This window comes from Leptodactylus fuscus, chromosome 2 (assembly GCF_031893055.1).
Source record: "Leptodactylus fuscus isolate aLepFus1 chromosome 2, aLepFus1.hap2, whole genome shotgun sequence".
In the NCBI taxonomy this organism is placed as follows: Eukaryota; Metazoa; Chordata; class Amphibia; order Anura; family Leptodactylidae; genus Leptodactylus; species Leptodactylus fuscus.
The window spans coordinates 96,715,472-96,731,967 of NC_134266.1; the positions used below are offsets into that span (position 1 = coordinate 96,715,472).

A 16,496-nucleotide genomic window follows, 5' to 3' on the forward strand; every position below is an offset into this window, starting at 1 on the left:
TGAACAAACGTACATGGGAGTTGGATGATATAGCTGTCTGCTGCATGTCTGCTCCCTATCTCATCTGTATAGCTTGCTAAGGACTGCCATCTCTACCGCCAAAGACCCTCACCACAAAAACATGTCTAATGTGTATAGGAGTATAGGGGCTTGGCAGAACATCGGGAGATGTAAAAATTTCAACTACCCAAACCTTTTTATCCTGGGGAGATAGGCTACTACCATGAAGTCTAGCAGTGACTTTCTCCCCCAGTTCAGCCCACTAAGCATGCATGTGTATTAGGAAGTCATGAGAAATTGCTGACAGCTATCTCAAGTTTATAAAAACAAAAAATTACTCCAACATGCCCAATTATGTATAAAATTTAACTTTTACTTCAAAAATTTAAAACCATAGTACAGACATGGATCCAGGCACGTACAAAAAACAGATAAGCTAGGGGGCCACACGGTGGCTCAGTGGTTAGCACTGCAGCCTTGCAGCGCTGGAGTCCTGGTGTTCAAATCCCACCAAGGGCAGAAAACCATATGCAAGGAGTTTGTATGTTCTCCCCGTGTTTGCATGGATTTCCATCCCATATTCCAAAGACATACTGATAGGGAAAAATGTACATTGTGAGCTCTATGTGGGGCTCACAATCTACATTTAAAAAAAAAAAAAAATATATAAGCTTACACGTTTCGGGATCCATGTCTGTACTATGCTATGATTTTACATTTTTGAAGTAAAAGTAAAATTTTATACATAATTGGGCATGCTGGAGTAATTTTTTGTTTTTTTGACTATTGTCCACCCCGTGGGGTTTCTCTGTGCAGCCCATTTGCTCGTTTAACAGATGGAAAACATATACAGGTCATTCCACAGTGGTTAGAGCTGCATATATTCTGCTTTATACAAAATCTCAAGTTTATGGCCAGATTTAGTTTCTTCTAAATTCTGAATGAGTATAAGTTAGTCCTCATAAGACGACCTCAGTACAGTTATAAACACATTACAGATCAAATCTAAATATAATTTTATGCACTACTTAATTCCATTAGAACTACTTTTTATATTGGTACCTTTCCCATCAATAATGCATTGACTGTCTCTAGGAAATACAACGGTCTGCATTATGACATCTTAACATTTATATGAATATATTAAATTTATTACAATGTAAAGCTCTTTATGCTATTTATACTTTTAGCAACTACCTACATTTATCTACCTACAACTACCTACCTATTTATATCTGGTCTTATAAATATTTTTCACTTTCTTCAGGTATAGTGTGTATGTGTATGATAATGTACTGGATCCATAAGACCCCTGATGATGAATTCATCCTAATAATGAACTTTACAATAATGGCTGCACTTGAATTCTGGCTTAAAGTATGAACGTATGTATATTTTATTTTGGCCGCATCTAGTTAATCATTTTTTTCCAGATTCCTAGTATACGGTATGGAATTTTAAATGATGCCATTAGAAAGTACAACTTGCCTCACAAATATGAAGCAGTCATATGGCTATGTGAATGTTAAAAAGAAAGGGGTCTCACTGCTGAGACCCAATCATTGTGACATCAATGTGTCCCACATGAGCACTGAGGCCCAATCATAGGCCTCAGCAGTGACCCCAGGGAGCAGGACGTTATCCAGGAGCTGGAAGATGCCACAAGAGGATGTCAGGGGACCATGGAACTTCGAGATGTGGGGCAAGGCGAGCAGAACCTTTATTTTTACTTACTTTCCCTGGGCCTCCACTTGTTATACTTTAGGATATGACAGGACCCCAGAATATAATAAGTTTTTGGGTCTAAAAAGAAAATGGTTTCAAATGGATGTAGAATCCATTGTATGTTCATTCTAAAAAACCAACTCGCTCATCCATTTTTTTCCAGTACAGAAAAGCATGTTAGGATACACTTCTCTGTCCAACCAAAAAGCGGAAAGGGACAGACAGCTGACCAAATCGAGTCAAAATCAACAGTTTTTTAAAAATTAGTATTTATATGTACACAAAAGGATGTGTCTTCATAGCAGTTTGTTCTATAAATGTGTATCTGTCAGAAAGGAGTGCATTAACATGATGCATATTAGTGGGATTTGAGTGCTCGAACTACAGTAAGCGGTTTTGCATATGGTGTGAACCTTTGGCTTTTCCCTGAAAGGAGAAGAGAAAGCACTGCATGCACTCTTTAGTGTACACTCTGAGGATCATGTAAAAATACAAACAGCTGTCGATTTACTCATCCGGTTGAATTGTGCAGTGCAAGCACAATATTGTTGTAGGTCTGATATAAGCCTCACTCATGAATTCACCATTGCATCACATTCGGTGTAGATCAGTAATAGAATACATCCATGTAACAGGTAATAAGAATATCAGAAATATGTGAGTCACGTCTGGCAATGATGGATGGAGATGCATCAACTAAAGTGGTGCAGGTAAATCCATTATTGGTTACTATGCATTCCTTCATAATGGATATTGTGACATCTGTAGCTTAAAGATATCTATAATATCATGATATATTCATTTCAGTCGATCTGTGAAAGTTTTACTGAAATAAACGTAAATGTAAATTGTAAAAGTAAATGAGCCGAAACTACACAATGGCCCTCAGGAGAGTTTCTAGGGCCCTTCTTTTAAGTGATTGGTGAGGATTTTGGCTTTAAGACTACCCCCAGATGATATTATTTGGTGTACCTGACACAAACCATAGGTAATGTATTAGCTCCAAATCTATTGACTTCAGGCTTCTTTCTGATGAATTCAATAACCAACAAACTTCTTACTAACAATTACTTTATTTTCTTACACAGAATGAACTTTATTTCAGTTTTCCGTCAGACAAAGATAAAAGATACGTATAAGAAACATTTTACCACACAGGTGACCAGAGACAAATTGTAACACTTCACCTATGTAGTTTTCATCAATTTCCTATGGGAAGACTATGAAATTGAGATTTAATATACATCCAGGTCAAAATTACTATGGAATATTTATTTTATGAGGGACCTAGGAGAATCTGTGAGTCCATCTCTATATCTATATCTCGTATACCTTTCTTTATTCCCCCATCAGCAGCACAAGTGTAATCTCCAGAACTTAGAAGAAAGCATGAGGCCCCGGACTTGTTTTTGTCTTTGGCACTGGCCCTTCGAATAATTCTGTTGTCTTCTAGTGGTTGGAATGGAGGTGGCTCTTCATGGTCATCATCTGACATTACTGTGTTGGCATCGCCATTTTGCTTAGAATCTGTGAAAAAAAAAACATGAAACTTAATTAAGAACATTATGATGCAATAAATTACTGTTATATATGTTAGTCTTACTAAACTTGTTATTGGAACGATATATATATATATACAGTCCTATGAAAAAGTTTGGGTACCCCTATTAATCTTAGTCATTTTTAGTTCTAAATATTTTGGTGTTTGCAGCAGCCATTTCAGTTTGATATATCTAATAACTGATGGACACAGTAATATTTCACGATTGAAATGAGGTTTATTGTACTAACAGAAAATGCGCAATATGCATTAAACCAAAATTTGACCGGTGCAAAAATATGGGCACCTCAACAGAAAAGTGACATTAATATTTACATGTACATGTGTAATATGTACATCCTCCTTTTGCAAAGATAACAGCCTCTAGTTGCTTCCTGTAGCTTTTAATCAGTTCCTGGATCCTGGATGAAGGTATTTTGGACCATTTCTTTCTACAAAACAATTCAAGTTCAGTTAAGTTTGATGGTCGCCGAACATGGACAGACCGCTCTCAAATGATCTGAAAACAAAGATTGTTCAACATAGTTGTTCAGGGGAAGGATACAAAACGTTGTCTCAGAGATTTAACCTGTCAGTTTCCACTGTGAGGAACATAGTAAGGAAATGGAAGACCACAGGGACAGTTCTTGTTAAGCCCAGAAGTGGCAGGCCAAGAAAAATATCAGAAAGGCAGAGAAGAAGAATGGTGAGAACAGTCAAGGACAATCCACAGACCACCTCCAAAGAGCTGCAGCATCATCTTGCTGCAGATGGTGTCACTGTGCATCGGTCAACTATACAGCGCACTTTGCACAAATAGAAGCTGTATGGGAGAGTGATGAGAAAGAAGCCGTTTCTGCACGTACGCCACAAATAGAGTTGCCTGAGGTATGCAAAAGCACATTTGGACAAGGCAGCTTCATTTTGGAAACAAAGATTGAGTTGTTTGGTTATAAAAAAAGGCGTTATGCATGGCGTCCAAAAAGAAACAGCATTCCAAGAAAAACACTTGCTACCCACTGTAAAATTTGGTGGAGGTTCCATCATGCTTTGGGGCTGTGTGGCCAATGCCGGCACCGGGAATCTTGTTAAAGTTGAGGGTCGCATGGATTCCACTCAGTATCAGCAGATTCTTGAGAATAATGTTCAAGAATCAGTGACGAAGTTGAAGTTACGCCGGGGATGGATATTTCAGCAAGACAATGATCCAAAACACTGCTCCAAATCAACTCAGGCATTCATGCAGAGGAACAATTACAATGTTCTGGAATGGCCATCCCAGTCCCCAGACCTGAATATCATTGAACATCTGTGGGATGATTTGAAGCGGGCTATCCATGCTCGGCGACCATCTAACTTAACTGAACTTGAATTGTTTGTCCAAAATACCTTTATCCAGGAACTGATTAAAAGCTACAGGAAGCGACCTAGAGGCTGTTATCTTTGCAAAAGGAGGATCTACTAAATATTAATGTCACTTTTCTGTTGAGGTGCCCATACTTTTGCACCGGTCAAATTTTGGTTTAATGCATATTGCATATTTTCTGTTAGTACAATAAACCTCATTTCAATCCTGAAATATTACTGTGTCCATCAGTTATTAGATATATCAAACTGAAATGGCTGCTGCAAACACCAAAATATTTAGAACTAAAAATGATTAAGATTAATAGGGGTGCCCAAACTTTTTCATAGGACTGTATATATATATAAAACTAATTCTAGTGCTAATATCAATCGGTATCGGTAGCAGAGAATATTGTTACCTTCTATTATGCACATACTGATAAAAGGAGCTGATTTCTAATAGTATAAAGTATAGCAAACCCTATAAAATGCTAGGATGTACATTATTTAGTTTCATCACACCACTGATCTAATGATAAAAAATAACTATACTCTAGGTTTTCATTATTTTACCTGGTAGCATGGTGTATCAGGCTGTTGCCTATGCCTCAGTCAGCAGCCAATTGTAACAAGCTAAAAATAGAAGGAATATCTTGACTTTTTGACTTGGCTTGCGCTTGCCTTTAAAAAAAAATCATGTTTTATTCTTTTGGGAAATGGTCTCACCTCTTGTCTTACAAACAGTTTAGTTTCTCACCAGAGCATCATGTGATGTGTGGATGCATTTGTGTATTAACTCTTTCACTGTCTATGCTGTGAATGTATCATATTCTCCACACTGAAACTATGCTGCTCGCATTAAAAGTATATCCTTCAATAAAAGCATCACCATCACTACTTAAAATCAAAAACTGACTCCATTATCTTCCACTGGACTGGAGGTTGTTTCTAAGGGTGACATTGGATTTGGGTCAGGTAAACTTCATTTTGTCTCTGGAGTACCCAACTGTTCCACTTCCATCCCTCCTCTGATGCCTCAATCTCAATTGATTTGGAGAATACATAGATTTTTGTCTTGGCTCCCCCCCCCCCACAAGTTTTTTTTTATGCTTTCTTATATAGTCACTGTCCCAAATAGGGCTCACAATCTTCATTCCTTATCAGTATGTGTTTGCAGTATCCAGAGGAAACCCATGCAAACACAGAGAACATACAAACTCCTTGTAGATGTTGTCTTTGGCAGGATTCGAACCCAGGACTCCAGTGCTGAAATGCTAACTAAAGCAACCTAAATATAGAGAAAGATAGTGTAGTACCATGCTAGCCAGAAAAACATCATGCAATATTTGATATATTGTGTCAAAAAGGCAAACATGTTGTAGGTATGATACCTTTATTGACTAACCAGGAAAAATACATTTGCAAGTTTTCAAAGCACTGAGGCTCCTGCATGACTCCAAACCACTGACCTCCCAACTCTTCACTCTTACTATTATTATTTTTTTTTAATTCACAGTTTTTATTATTTTTTTAAAAAAATTTACAATACAGAAGAACAAGAGTCTCATAAAATTGTATTGGCAAATAACACACACACGTATCTTTCACAAACTGTAACAGAGTAACAAATTACCAGATGCTAAGTCCAAACAACATGAAAAACAGCTATATACGTGCATGAACAATGAGATTTAGAAACAACCATTAGAGGCAAAATTGGGGTGGGAGGGAGATGTATGTGATGGAGGGGGAGGAAGAGGGGTGTAGGGGGAGGGAGAGGAAACAGTGGCAGTGCTCCCTATCATATATTAAATATGCCTGGTACTTACAAGTATCTATTGAGAGGTTGCAGTCAGGAAAGAAAAAAACTGATATATAACACAACATAACTAGGACATCAGCATGGAGAAGCTGAGACAGACTCTACCTTGATTCAGGGGGACAAAATCTTCAAGAAGGAGTCATGGTTTCTACTAGGCTAGCTTATTAGTTAGTCAAATCTCATAATCTGATTCACCTCATCTATCCAGGCTTGACAGACTTCAAAAAAGTGATGGTCAATTGGTTTCCCTTTACCTGGAAGGTGAAAAGCTGTAAGCAGTTTTTGCTCCAGCCTCCTGAGCTTAGCATTCTACTGTTTCTAAGAACCTGGGAAGTAGAACTGGATTTGAAGCTGACAGAAGAAAATTACAAGTTTATTTAAAAAACAACTCACATGGCTTCTCCTCTTGCGTACGACTTCAAAAAGCACATTATGAGATATTATCTCAATGTCACAGATCTCCAGAATGGCTCCATGCCCATAACTTGGCGAACTCAAACAGATGTAGCAGGTGCCACAAGCACAAAAGACTCCTCACCTTTATAACCTCAATTTTATTATACTACCTTCTCTAAGGTATCACCTCATTTTTGCCAGTGTTGTGCTGTGTTCTCAGTCATTCATTTATAAACGCATGACAAAGGAGTTTCTGTCCTTTGAAAGCCTGTAAATGTAATTTTTCAGGTTAGTCAGTGAAGGTATCACACTTATACTTTGGTCTTTGAACACAATATTGCATTAAAATTTTCCTGCTATTTTTACAGATGTCTTACTATATCCTTCTTTATTGTAGGGGGAAAAAAAACGCCAGAAAAAATGCATGAAAAACTACTGTTAGCAATACTGATGTCTTTTAAAGGTTTTTAATAAAATAGCCAGATGGTAACAATGTCTCAGCAGCCTTAGACAGGGAAGTTCTTTAGGTCAGATAAAAATGGTAGTCAGGTCAGGAGTATGGCTTACCAATGGTAATATGGACCATCAGAACAGATAATATGCTTAGTGTCAGCATCAATGTTCTCAGAATCATCACAGTTCTTTACAGAAGAGTCCAAAAGAAGTATAATGTAGTATTCTCGAAAGACCTTGCTTAATGACTTCTTACCATGACCATCACCATTTGACAGTACAATCTATATCTTAATGTAATCATGAGTATACTTTATTAATGGGGTTGTCCCACGTAGAAAGTCCTTCTAAATTTATAAACCATCACAACTGTCTCCTAGCTCAAGCATACATCCTCCTATCCTAAGGTTTGCATATACATTAGATCATTGTTGGCCGAACCTGCCGAATTCATGATCAAATAGATGGTCTGATTGTAGTTTAAAAACTACATCATAAACCGCATTGTGGTCTCCATAGTATATTACCCCTTTTACCAGTCCCCACACAGTATTTTACCCCCTTTTACTTACTCTTACACAGTATAATACTGTCTTATTCTTCTGGTCCCCACATGGTATATTTCCACCTTTCTTTGGCCCTCACACAGTGATATGTTAGGTCACCACCTACTGGATTATTCCAGCAGGAAGTAGCCAATAATTTATTCACCTATCCCTACTCCTGTCCAAGCTGTGCCTCCACTTTGGTCTCCAGATATTGCTGCTTGTTACACCCTGATTCTGCACACATTCTTCAGCATTATCAGAATAAGGCCGGGTTCACACGATGTTTTTTGGCACGTAATGTGGTACGTAGACGCCGCGGGAGCTTTTGCGGGCCATATACGCTACCATTGTTTTCAATGGGAGCCCATACCGTATACGCGGCGCTATTTTGCGGCCGTGATTTTGTGACAGCCGCAAAATAGCGCCGCGTATACGGTACCAGCTCCTATTGAAAACAATGGGAGCGTATATGGCCCGCAAAAGCTCCCGCGGCGTCTACGTACCACATTACGTGCCAAAAGACATCGTTTGAACCCGGTCTAAGGATATATATCCTCTAGGTGATTTCCAGATGACTGTGTCAGTAGTTAACTATAGGAGGTAAGCAAATTTTCCTACTTCCCTATGTATATCTGATTTTCACCACTGTACTTAACAATTCCTAAAATATATTGTTACCCACGAATTGAAAAGAAATCAGGGACAATACCTCCCCTTAGAGGAAAAATAAATAGAAGAAGGGAAGGTACTCTATAGAATTTCCATCTCCTCTATAATGTGGTATACATTCCTAATATCCATAGTGGAAGACTAGTAACGATAAAGGACATATACCCTTATTTTGATAGAGGGGATTTTTTCTGAGGTTGGTTGGAAAATACAACAATACCCCTGTGGAAGTTTTTCTTAGGAATATACTTACCTTCTGACTGACAATTGTTATAGGAGCGTCTAAGTCTTTTTTAATATGCTTTTAAATTAATTATTAATAAAGCTTTGCTGTTTTAAAAGTCCCCGGATAGTTTACCTACCTATCTTTAATTTTGTCTTGCCATGTATACACTATTACATTTACAACAACTTGTAAAATTTGATTTACAGATACTGTACATATTGTTTACAGATACTTTAGTATTAATATTTAGGACACAAAGACACATGATAAATTGAATGGAGTGTAGTAAAGCACTTGCTAAATAGCAATGTAACACTATTGAATATTACCCAACAAGTATTAAAAATGATATACAATCAGGGCTGCTCTGTTGTCTTAGCAGCTATTTAATGTCTACTTTGACCTCAAAACATCACTCTCCTGTTCTCAATATAATGTTACATATTATAAATGCTGCTTCTGTTACATTTGTTCACTGGAGAAAATAATATACAATATAATCACATAATGATGACTATGACACTATCACTTTGTAGTGCTAAAAAATGACATTCACTGTGAAAACTGTGAGATACAATAATACAAGTAAAACTTAACCTTTAACAAATATTTCATCTTTCTGGTAATCATAAAATGTATCCCACCCCAAAATACCAGATAGGGAACCAAAAAGCGAAAACAAGAAAAAACCTCCACCAAGGGGTAAGACGCAATCACAGGATATATGATTCCAAATAGGGAGAAAAAAGATATTTACACATCCCTAACCACAAGTATCGGGACAGTGCTTCTAAAAAGTGTGTAGGAGATGTTGCATCAGTTAACCAATAGGAGGTCACCCTAAGGCCACTTATTGGACGAATGCCACGCTAACAGGGTCAGACCTCCAAAGATCCACTTAAAACCCGAGGCAACAGTACACCAATCAAGGAATCTCTAGTCCAGGGGTATGCAACCTTCGGCACTCCAGCTGCTGTGAAACTACAACTCCTATCATGTTCCCCTCATTTCCATGGGTGTTCCAATTACAGCAGAGCAATTATGCATGCTGGGAGTTGTAGTTTTTCAACAGCTGGCGTCCCAATGGTTGTCTACCCCTGCACTAAACCTGAAGTGTTTAATTAATACTAGAGATGAGCGAACAGTGTTCTATCGAACTCATGTTCGATCGGATATTAGGCTGTTCGGCATGTTCGAATCGAATCGAACACCGCGTGGTAAAGTGCGCCATTACTCGATTCCCCTCCCACCTTCCCTGGCGCCTTTTTTGCTCCAATAACAGCGCAGGGTAGGTGGGACAGGAACTACGACACCGGTGACGTTGAGAAAAGTAGGCAAAACCCATTGGCTGCCGAAAACATGTGACCTCTAATTTAAAAGAACAGCGCCGCCCAGGTTCGCGTCATTCTGAGCTTGCAATTCACCGAGGACGGAGGTTTCCGTCCAGCTAGCTAGGGCTTAGATTCTGGGTAGGCAGGGACAGGCTAGGATAGGAAGGAGAAGACAACCACAACAGCTCTTGTAAGAGCTAAATTCCAGGGAGAAGCTTGTCAGTGTAACGTGGCACTGACGGGCTCAATCGCCGCAACCCAGCTTTCCCAGGATCCTGAATGGAATACACTGTCAGTGTATTCCCGTATACCCGATATATACCCCCGATACCCGTTCCAACGGTGTGCCCCCCCACCTTCACCCCAGAAATACCCTGCAAGTCCCCTAGCAATAGAATTGGGGCTATATACACCCACTATTTTTGCTACTGCCATATAGTGCCATTGTCTCACTGGGAATTCAAAGAATATATTGGGCTTACATATAACTTCAATTCCAGGGAGAAGCTTGTCAGTGTAACGTGGCACTGACGGGCTCAATCGCCGCAACCCAGCTTTCCCAGGATCCTGAATGGAACACACTGACAGTGTATTCCCGTATACCCCATATATACACCCCAAATCACCGTTCCAACGGTGTGCCCCCCCACCTTCACCTCAGAAATACCCTGCAAGTCCCCTAGCAATAGAATTGGGGCTATATACACCCACAATTTTTGCTACTGGTATATAGTGCCATTGTCTGACTGGGAATTCAAAGAATATATTGGGGTTACGTGCACCCACAATTTTTACTACTGGTATACAGTGCCATTGTCTGACTGGGAATTCAAAGAATATATTGGGGTTACGTGCACCCACAATTTTTACTACTGGTATACAGTGCCATTGTCTGACTGGGAATTCAAAGAATATATTGGGGTTACGTGCACCCACAATTTTTACTACTGGTATACAGTGCCAGTTTCTGACTGGGAATTCAAAGAATATATTGGGGTTACAAATACCCTCATTTCTTGCTACTGCCATATAGTGCCAGTTTCTGATTGGTAATTCAAAGAATATATTGGGGTTACGTGCACCCACAATTTTTACTACTGGTATACAGTGCCATTGTCTGACTGGGAATTCAAAGAATATATTGGGGTTATAAATACCCTCATTTCTTGCTACTGGTATATAGTGCCATTGTCTGACTGGGAATTCAAAGAATATATTGGGGTTACGTGCACCCACAATTTTTACTACTGGTATACAGTGCCAGTTTCTGACTGGGAATTCAAAGAATATATTGGGGTTACAAATACCCTCATTTCTTGCTACTGCCATATAGTGCCAGTTTCTGACTGGTAATTCAAAGAATATATTGGGGTTACGTGCACCCACAATTTTTACTACTGGTATACAGTGCCATTGTCTGACTGGGAATTCAAAGAATATATTGGGGTTATAAATACCCTCATTTCTTGCTACTGCCATATAGTGCCAGTTTCTGACTGGGAATTCAAAGAATATATTGGGGTTACGTGCACCCACAATTTTTACTACTGGTATACAGTGCCATTGTCTGACTGGGAATTCAAAGAATATATTGGGGTTACGTGCACCCACAATTTTTACTACTGGTATACAGTGCCAGTTTCTGACTGGGAATTCAAAGAATATATTGGGGTTACAAATACCCTCATTTCTTGCTACTGCCATATAGTGCCAGTTTCTGACTGGTAATTCAAAGAATATATTGGGGTTACGTGCACCCACAATTTTTACTACTGGTATACAGTGCGATTGTCTGACTGGGAATTCAAAGAATATATTGGGGTTATAAATACCCTCATTTCTTACTACTGCCATATAGTGCCAGTTTCTGACTGGGAATTCAAAGAATATATTGGGGTTACGTGCACCCACAATTTTTACTACTGGTATACAGTGCCATTGTCTGACTGGGAATTCAAAGAATATATTGGGGTTATAAATACCCTCATTTCTTGCTACTGGTATATAGTGCTATTGTCTGACTGGGAATTCAAAGAATATATTGGGGTTACGTGCACCCACAATTTTTACTACTGGTATACAGTGCCAGTTTCTGACTGGGAATTCAAAGAATATATTGGGGTTACGTGCACCCACAATTTTTACTACTGGTATATAGTGCCATTGTCTGACTGGGAATTCAAAGAATATATTGGGGTTACGTGCACCCACAATTTTTACTACTGGTATACAGTGCCAGTTTCTGACTGGGAATTCAAAGAATATATTGGGGTTACAAATACCCTCATTTCTTGCTACTGCCATATAGTGCCAGTTTCTGACTGGTAATTCAAAGAATATATTGGGGTTACGTGCACCCACAATTTTTACTACTGGTATACAGTGCCAGTTTCTGACTGGGAATTCAAAGAATATATTGGGGTTACGTGCACCCACAATTTTTACTACTGGTATACAGTGCCATTGTCTGACTGGGAATTCAAAGAATATATTGGGGTTATAAATACCCTCATTTCTTGCTACTGGTATATAGTGCCATTGTCTGACTGGGAATTCAAAGAATATATTGGGGTTACGTGCACCCACAATTTTTACTACTGGTATACAGTGCCAGTTTCTGACTGGGAATTCAAAGAATATATTGGGGTTACAAATACCCTCATTTCTTGCTACTGCCATATAGTGCCAGTTTCTGACTGGGAATTCAAAGAATATATTGGGGTTACGTGCACCCACAATTTTTACTACTGGTATACAGTGCCATTGTCTGACTGGGAATTCAAAGAATATATTGGGGTTATAAATACCCTCATTTCTTGCTACTGGTATATAGTGCCATTGTCTGACTGGGAATTCAAAGAATATATTGGGGTTACGTGCACCCACAATTTTTACTACTGGTATATAGTGCCATTGTCTGACTGGGAATTCAAAGAATATATTGGGGTTACGTGCACCCACAATTTTTACTACTGGTATATAGTGCCATTGTCTGACTGGGAATTCAAAGAATATATTGGGATTACGTGCACCCACAATTTTTACTACTGGTATACAGTGCCAGTTTCTGACTGGGAATTCAAAGAATATATTGGGGTTACAAATACCCTCATTTCTTGCTACTGCCATATAGTGCCAGTTTCTGACTGGTAATTCAAAGAATATATTGGGGTTACGTGCACCCACAATTTTTACTACTGGTATACAGTGCCATTGTCTGACTGGGAATTCAAAGAATATATTGGGGTTACGTGCACCCACAATTTTTGCTACTGGTATATAGTGCCAATTTCTAACTGGGAATTCAAAATGCGCAAGGCTCCCGGAAAGGGACGTGGACGAGGCCGTGGGCGAGGTCGGGGGAATGGTTCTGGGGAGCAAGGTAGCAGTGAAGCCACAGGGCGTCCCGTGCCTACTACTGTGGGGCAGCAAGCATTGCGCCACTCCACAGTGCCAGGGTTGCTTGCCACATTAACTAAACTGCAGGGTACAAACCTTAGTAGGCCCGAGAACCAGGAACAGGTCTTGCAATGGCTGTCAGAGAACGCTTACAGCACATTGTCCAGCAGCCAGTCAGACTCTGCCTCCTCTCCTCCTATTACCCAACAGTCTTGTCCTCCTTCCTCCCAAAATTCCCAAGCTTCACAGAACAATAACCCCAACTGTCCCTGCTCCCCAGAGCTGTTCTCCGCTCCTTTCATTGTCCCTCAACCTGCCTCTCCACGTCACGATTCCACGAACCTAACAGAGGAGCATCTGTGTCCAGATGCTCAAACACTAGAGTCTCCTCCATCTCCGTTCGATTTGGTGGTGGATGACCAGCAACCCACCCTCATCGACGATGATGTGACGCAGTTGCCGTCAGGGCATCCAGTTGACCGGCGCATTGTGCGGGAGGAGGAGATGAGACAGGAGTTGGAAGAGGAAGTGGTGGATGATGAGGACACTGACCCGACCTGGACAGGGGGGATGTCAAGTGGGGAAAGTAGTGTGGATGTTGAGGCAAGTGCAGCACCAAAAAGGGTAGCTAGAGGCAGAGGCAGAGGTCAGCAGCTTAGGCGAAGCCAGGCCACACCCGGAATCTCCCAAGATGTTCCAGTTCGTACCCAGCCCCGAAAAACTCCCACCTCGAGGGCACGTTTCTCGAAGGTGTGGCGTTTTTTCAAGGAATGCGCCGAGGACAGATATAGTGTTGTCTGCACAATTTGCCTCTCGAAATTGATTAGGGGCTCTGAGAAGAGCAACCTGTCCACCACTTCAATGCGCCGTCATTTGGAATCCAAGCACTGGAATCAGTGGCAGGCAGCAACGGCAGGACAAAGGCCGCCTGCCGTTCACGCCACTGCCACTGCCTCTGCCACTGCCTCTGCCACTGCTGACTGTGCTGGCGATGCACTCCAGAGGACGAGCCAGGACACCACTTCATCTGCCTCCGCCACTTTGTTGACTTCTCCCTCATCCTCCCCTGTTCCTGTCTTATCTCCTTCTCCTGCACCATCAAAGGCACCATCAGGCGCTTCTTTACAACAACCCACCATCTCTCAGACATTGGAGCGGCGGCAGAAATACACTGCTAACCACCCACACGCGCAAGCCTTGAACGCCAACATCGCTAAACTGCTGGCCCAGGAGATGTTGGCGTTCCGGCTTGTTGAAACTCCCGCCTTCCTGGACCTGATGGCAACTGCGGCACCTCGCTATGCCGTCCCTAGCCGTCACTACTTCTCCCGGTGTGCCGTCCCCGCCTTGCACCAGCACATGTCACTCAACATCAGGCGGGCCCTTAGTTCCGCGCTTTGCACAAAGGTCCACTTGACCACCGACGCGTGGACAAGTGCATGCGGACAGGGACACTACATTTCACTGACGGCACACTGGGTGAATGTAGTTGAGGCTGGGACTGCTTCCCAAACTGGCCCGGTGTACCTCGTCTCCCCGCCTAACATTCCTGGCAGGGACACCAGAAGAACACCCCCCTCCTCCTCCTCTACCGCCTCCTCCTCCGCCACCGCCTCCTCCTCCGCCTCCTCCTCCGCTGTTAGATTGACCCCAGCTACGAGTTGGAAACGTTGCAGCACTGGCGTTGGTAGACGTCAGCAGGCTGTGCTGAAGCTGATCAGCTTGGGGGACAGACAGCACACTGCCTCCGAGGTGAGGGATGCCCTCCTCGATGAGACGGCAATATGGTTTGAGCCGCTGCACCTGGGCCCAGGCATGGTCGTTTGTGATAACGGCCGGAACCTGGTAGCAGCTCTGGAGCTTGCCGGACTCCAACATGTTCCATGCCTGGCCCACGTCTTCAACCTAGTGGTGCAACGTTTCCTAAAGAGCTACCCCAATGTTCCAGAGCTACTGGTGAAAGTGCGGCGCATGTGCGCCCACTTTCGCAAGTCGACAGTAGCCGCTGCTAGCTTAAAATCTCTCCAGCAACGCCTGCATGTGCCACAACACCGGCTTTTGTGCGACGTCCCCACACGCTGGAACTCAACGTTTCAGATGTTGAATAGAGTGGTTGAGCAGCAGAGACCTTTGATGGAATACCAGCTACAAAACCCTAGGGTGCCACTAAGTCAGCTGCCTCAGTTTCACATCCATGAGTGGCCATGGATGAGAGACCTTTGTGACATCCTACGGGTCTTTGAGGAGTCCACAAGGAGGGTGAGCTCTGAGGATGCGATGGTGAGCCTTACAATCCCGCACTTGTGTGTTCTGAGAGAATCCCTGATTGACATCAGGGATAACTCAAATCACACAGAGGAGTTAGGGATAGCATCCGATCCGTCACAGCTGGAGAGTAGGTCCACACATCTGTCCGCTTCACTGCGTTTAATGGAGGAGGAGGAGGAGGAGGAGGAGGAAGAAGAGTTGTCCGATGATGTGATGGTGATACAGGAGGCTTCCGGGCAACTTCGAATCGTCCCATTGTTGCAGCGCGGATGGGTAGACATGGAGGATGAGGAGGAAATGGAGATTGAACTTTCCGGTGGGGCCAGAGGAGTCATGCCAACTAACACTGTGGCAGACATGGCTGAGTTCATGTTGGGGTGCTTTACAACCGACAAGCGTATTGTCAAAATCATGGAGGACAACCAGTACTGGATCTTTGCTATCCTTGACCCCGGTATAAAAACAACATCTCGTCTTTTATTCCGGTAGAGGGGAGGGCCAATCGCATCAATGCTTGCCACAGGCAATTGGTGCAGAATATGATGGAGATGTTTCCAGCATGTGACGTTGGCGGCAGGGAGGGTAGTTCCTCCAGTAGGCAACCAAGTTCTCACCGGTCCTCACAAACGAGGGGCACACTGTCTAAGGTCTGGGACACCTTGATGGCACCCCCTCGCCAAAGTGCCGCCACGGAGGGTCCTAGTGTCACCAGGCGTGAGAAGTATAGGCGCATGTTGCGGGAATACCTTTCCGACCACAGCCCTGTCCTCTC

At 42.0% G+C, this 16,496-nt stretch overlaps 1 protein-coding gene across 1 annotated transcript in view; it reads right to left on the reverse strand.

Annotated features, from left to right (window-relative positions):
* Nucleotides 1-2,815: 2,815 nt before the first annotated feature.
* The window catches only part of KCNC4 (potassium voltage-gated channel subfamily C member 4), a 68,938-nt gene continuing 55,257 nt past the window's right edge, over nucleotides 2,816-16,496 (reverse strand). Inside the window, exon 3 of the mRNA XM_075264215.1 lies at nucleotides 2,816-3,252. Coding sequence (XP_075120316.1) covers nucleotides 3,002-3,252 — 251 coding nt within the window. The 3' untranslated portion in view covers nucleotides 2,816-3,001. The remainder of the gene's footprint in view (nucleotides 3,253-16,496) is intronic.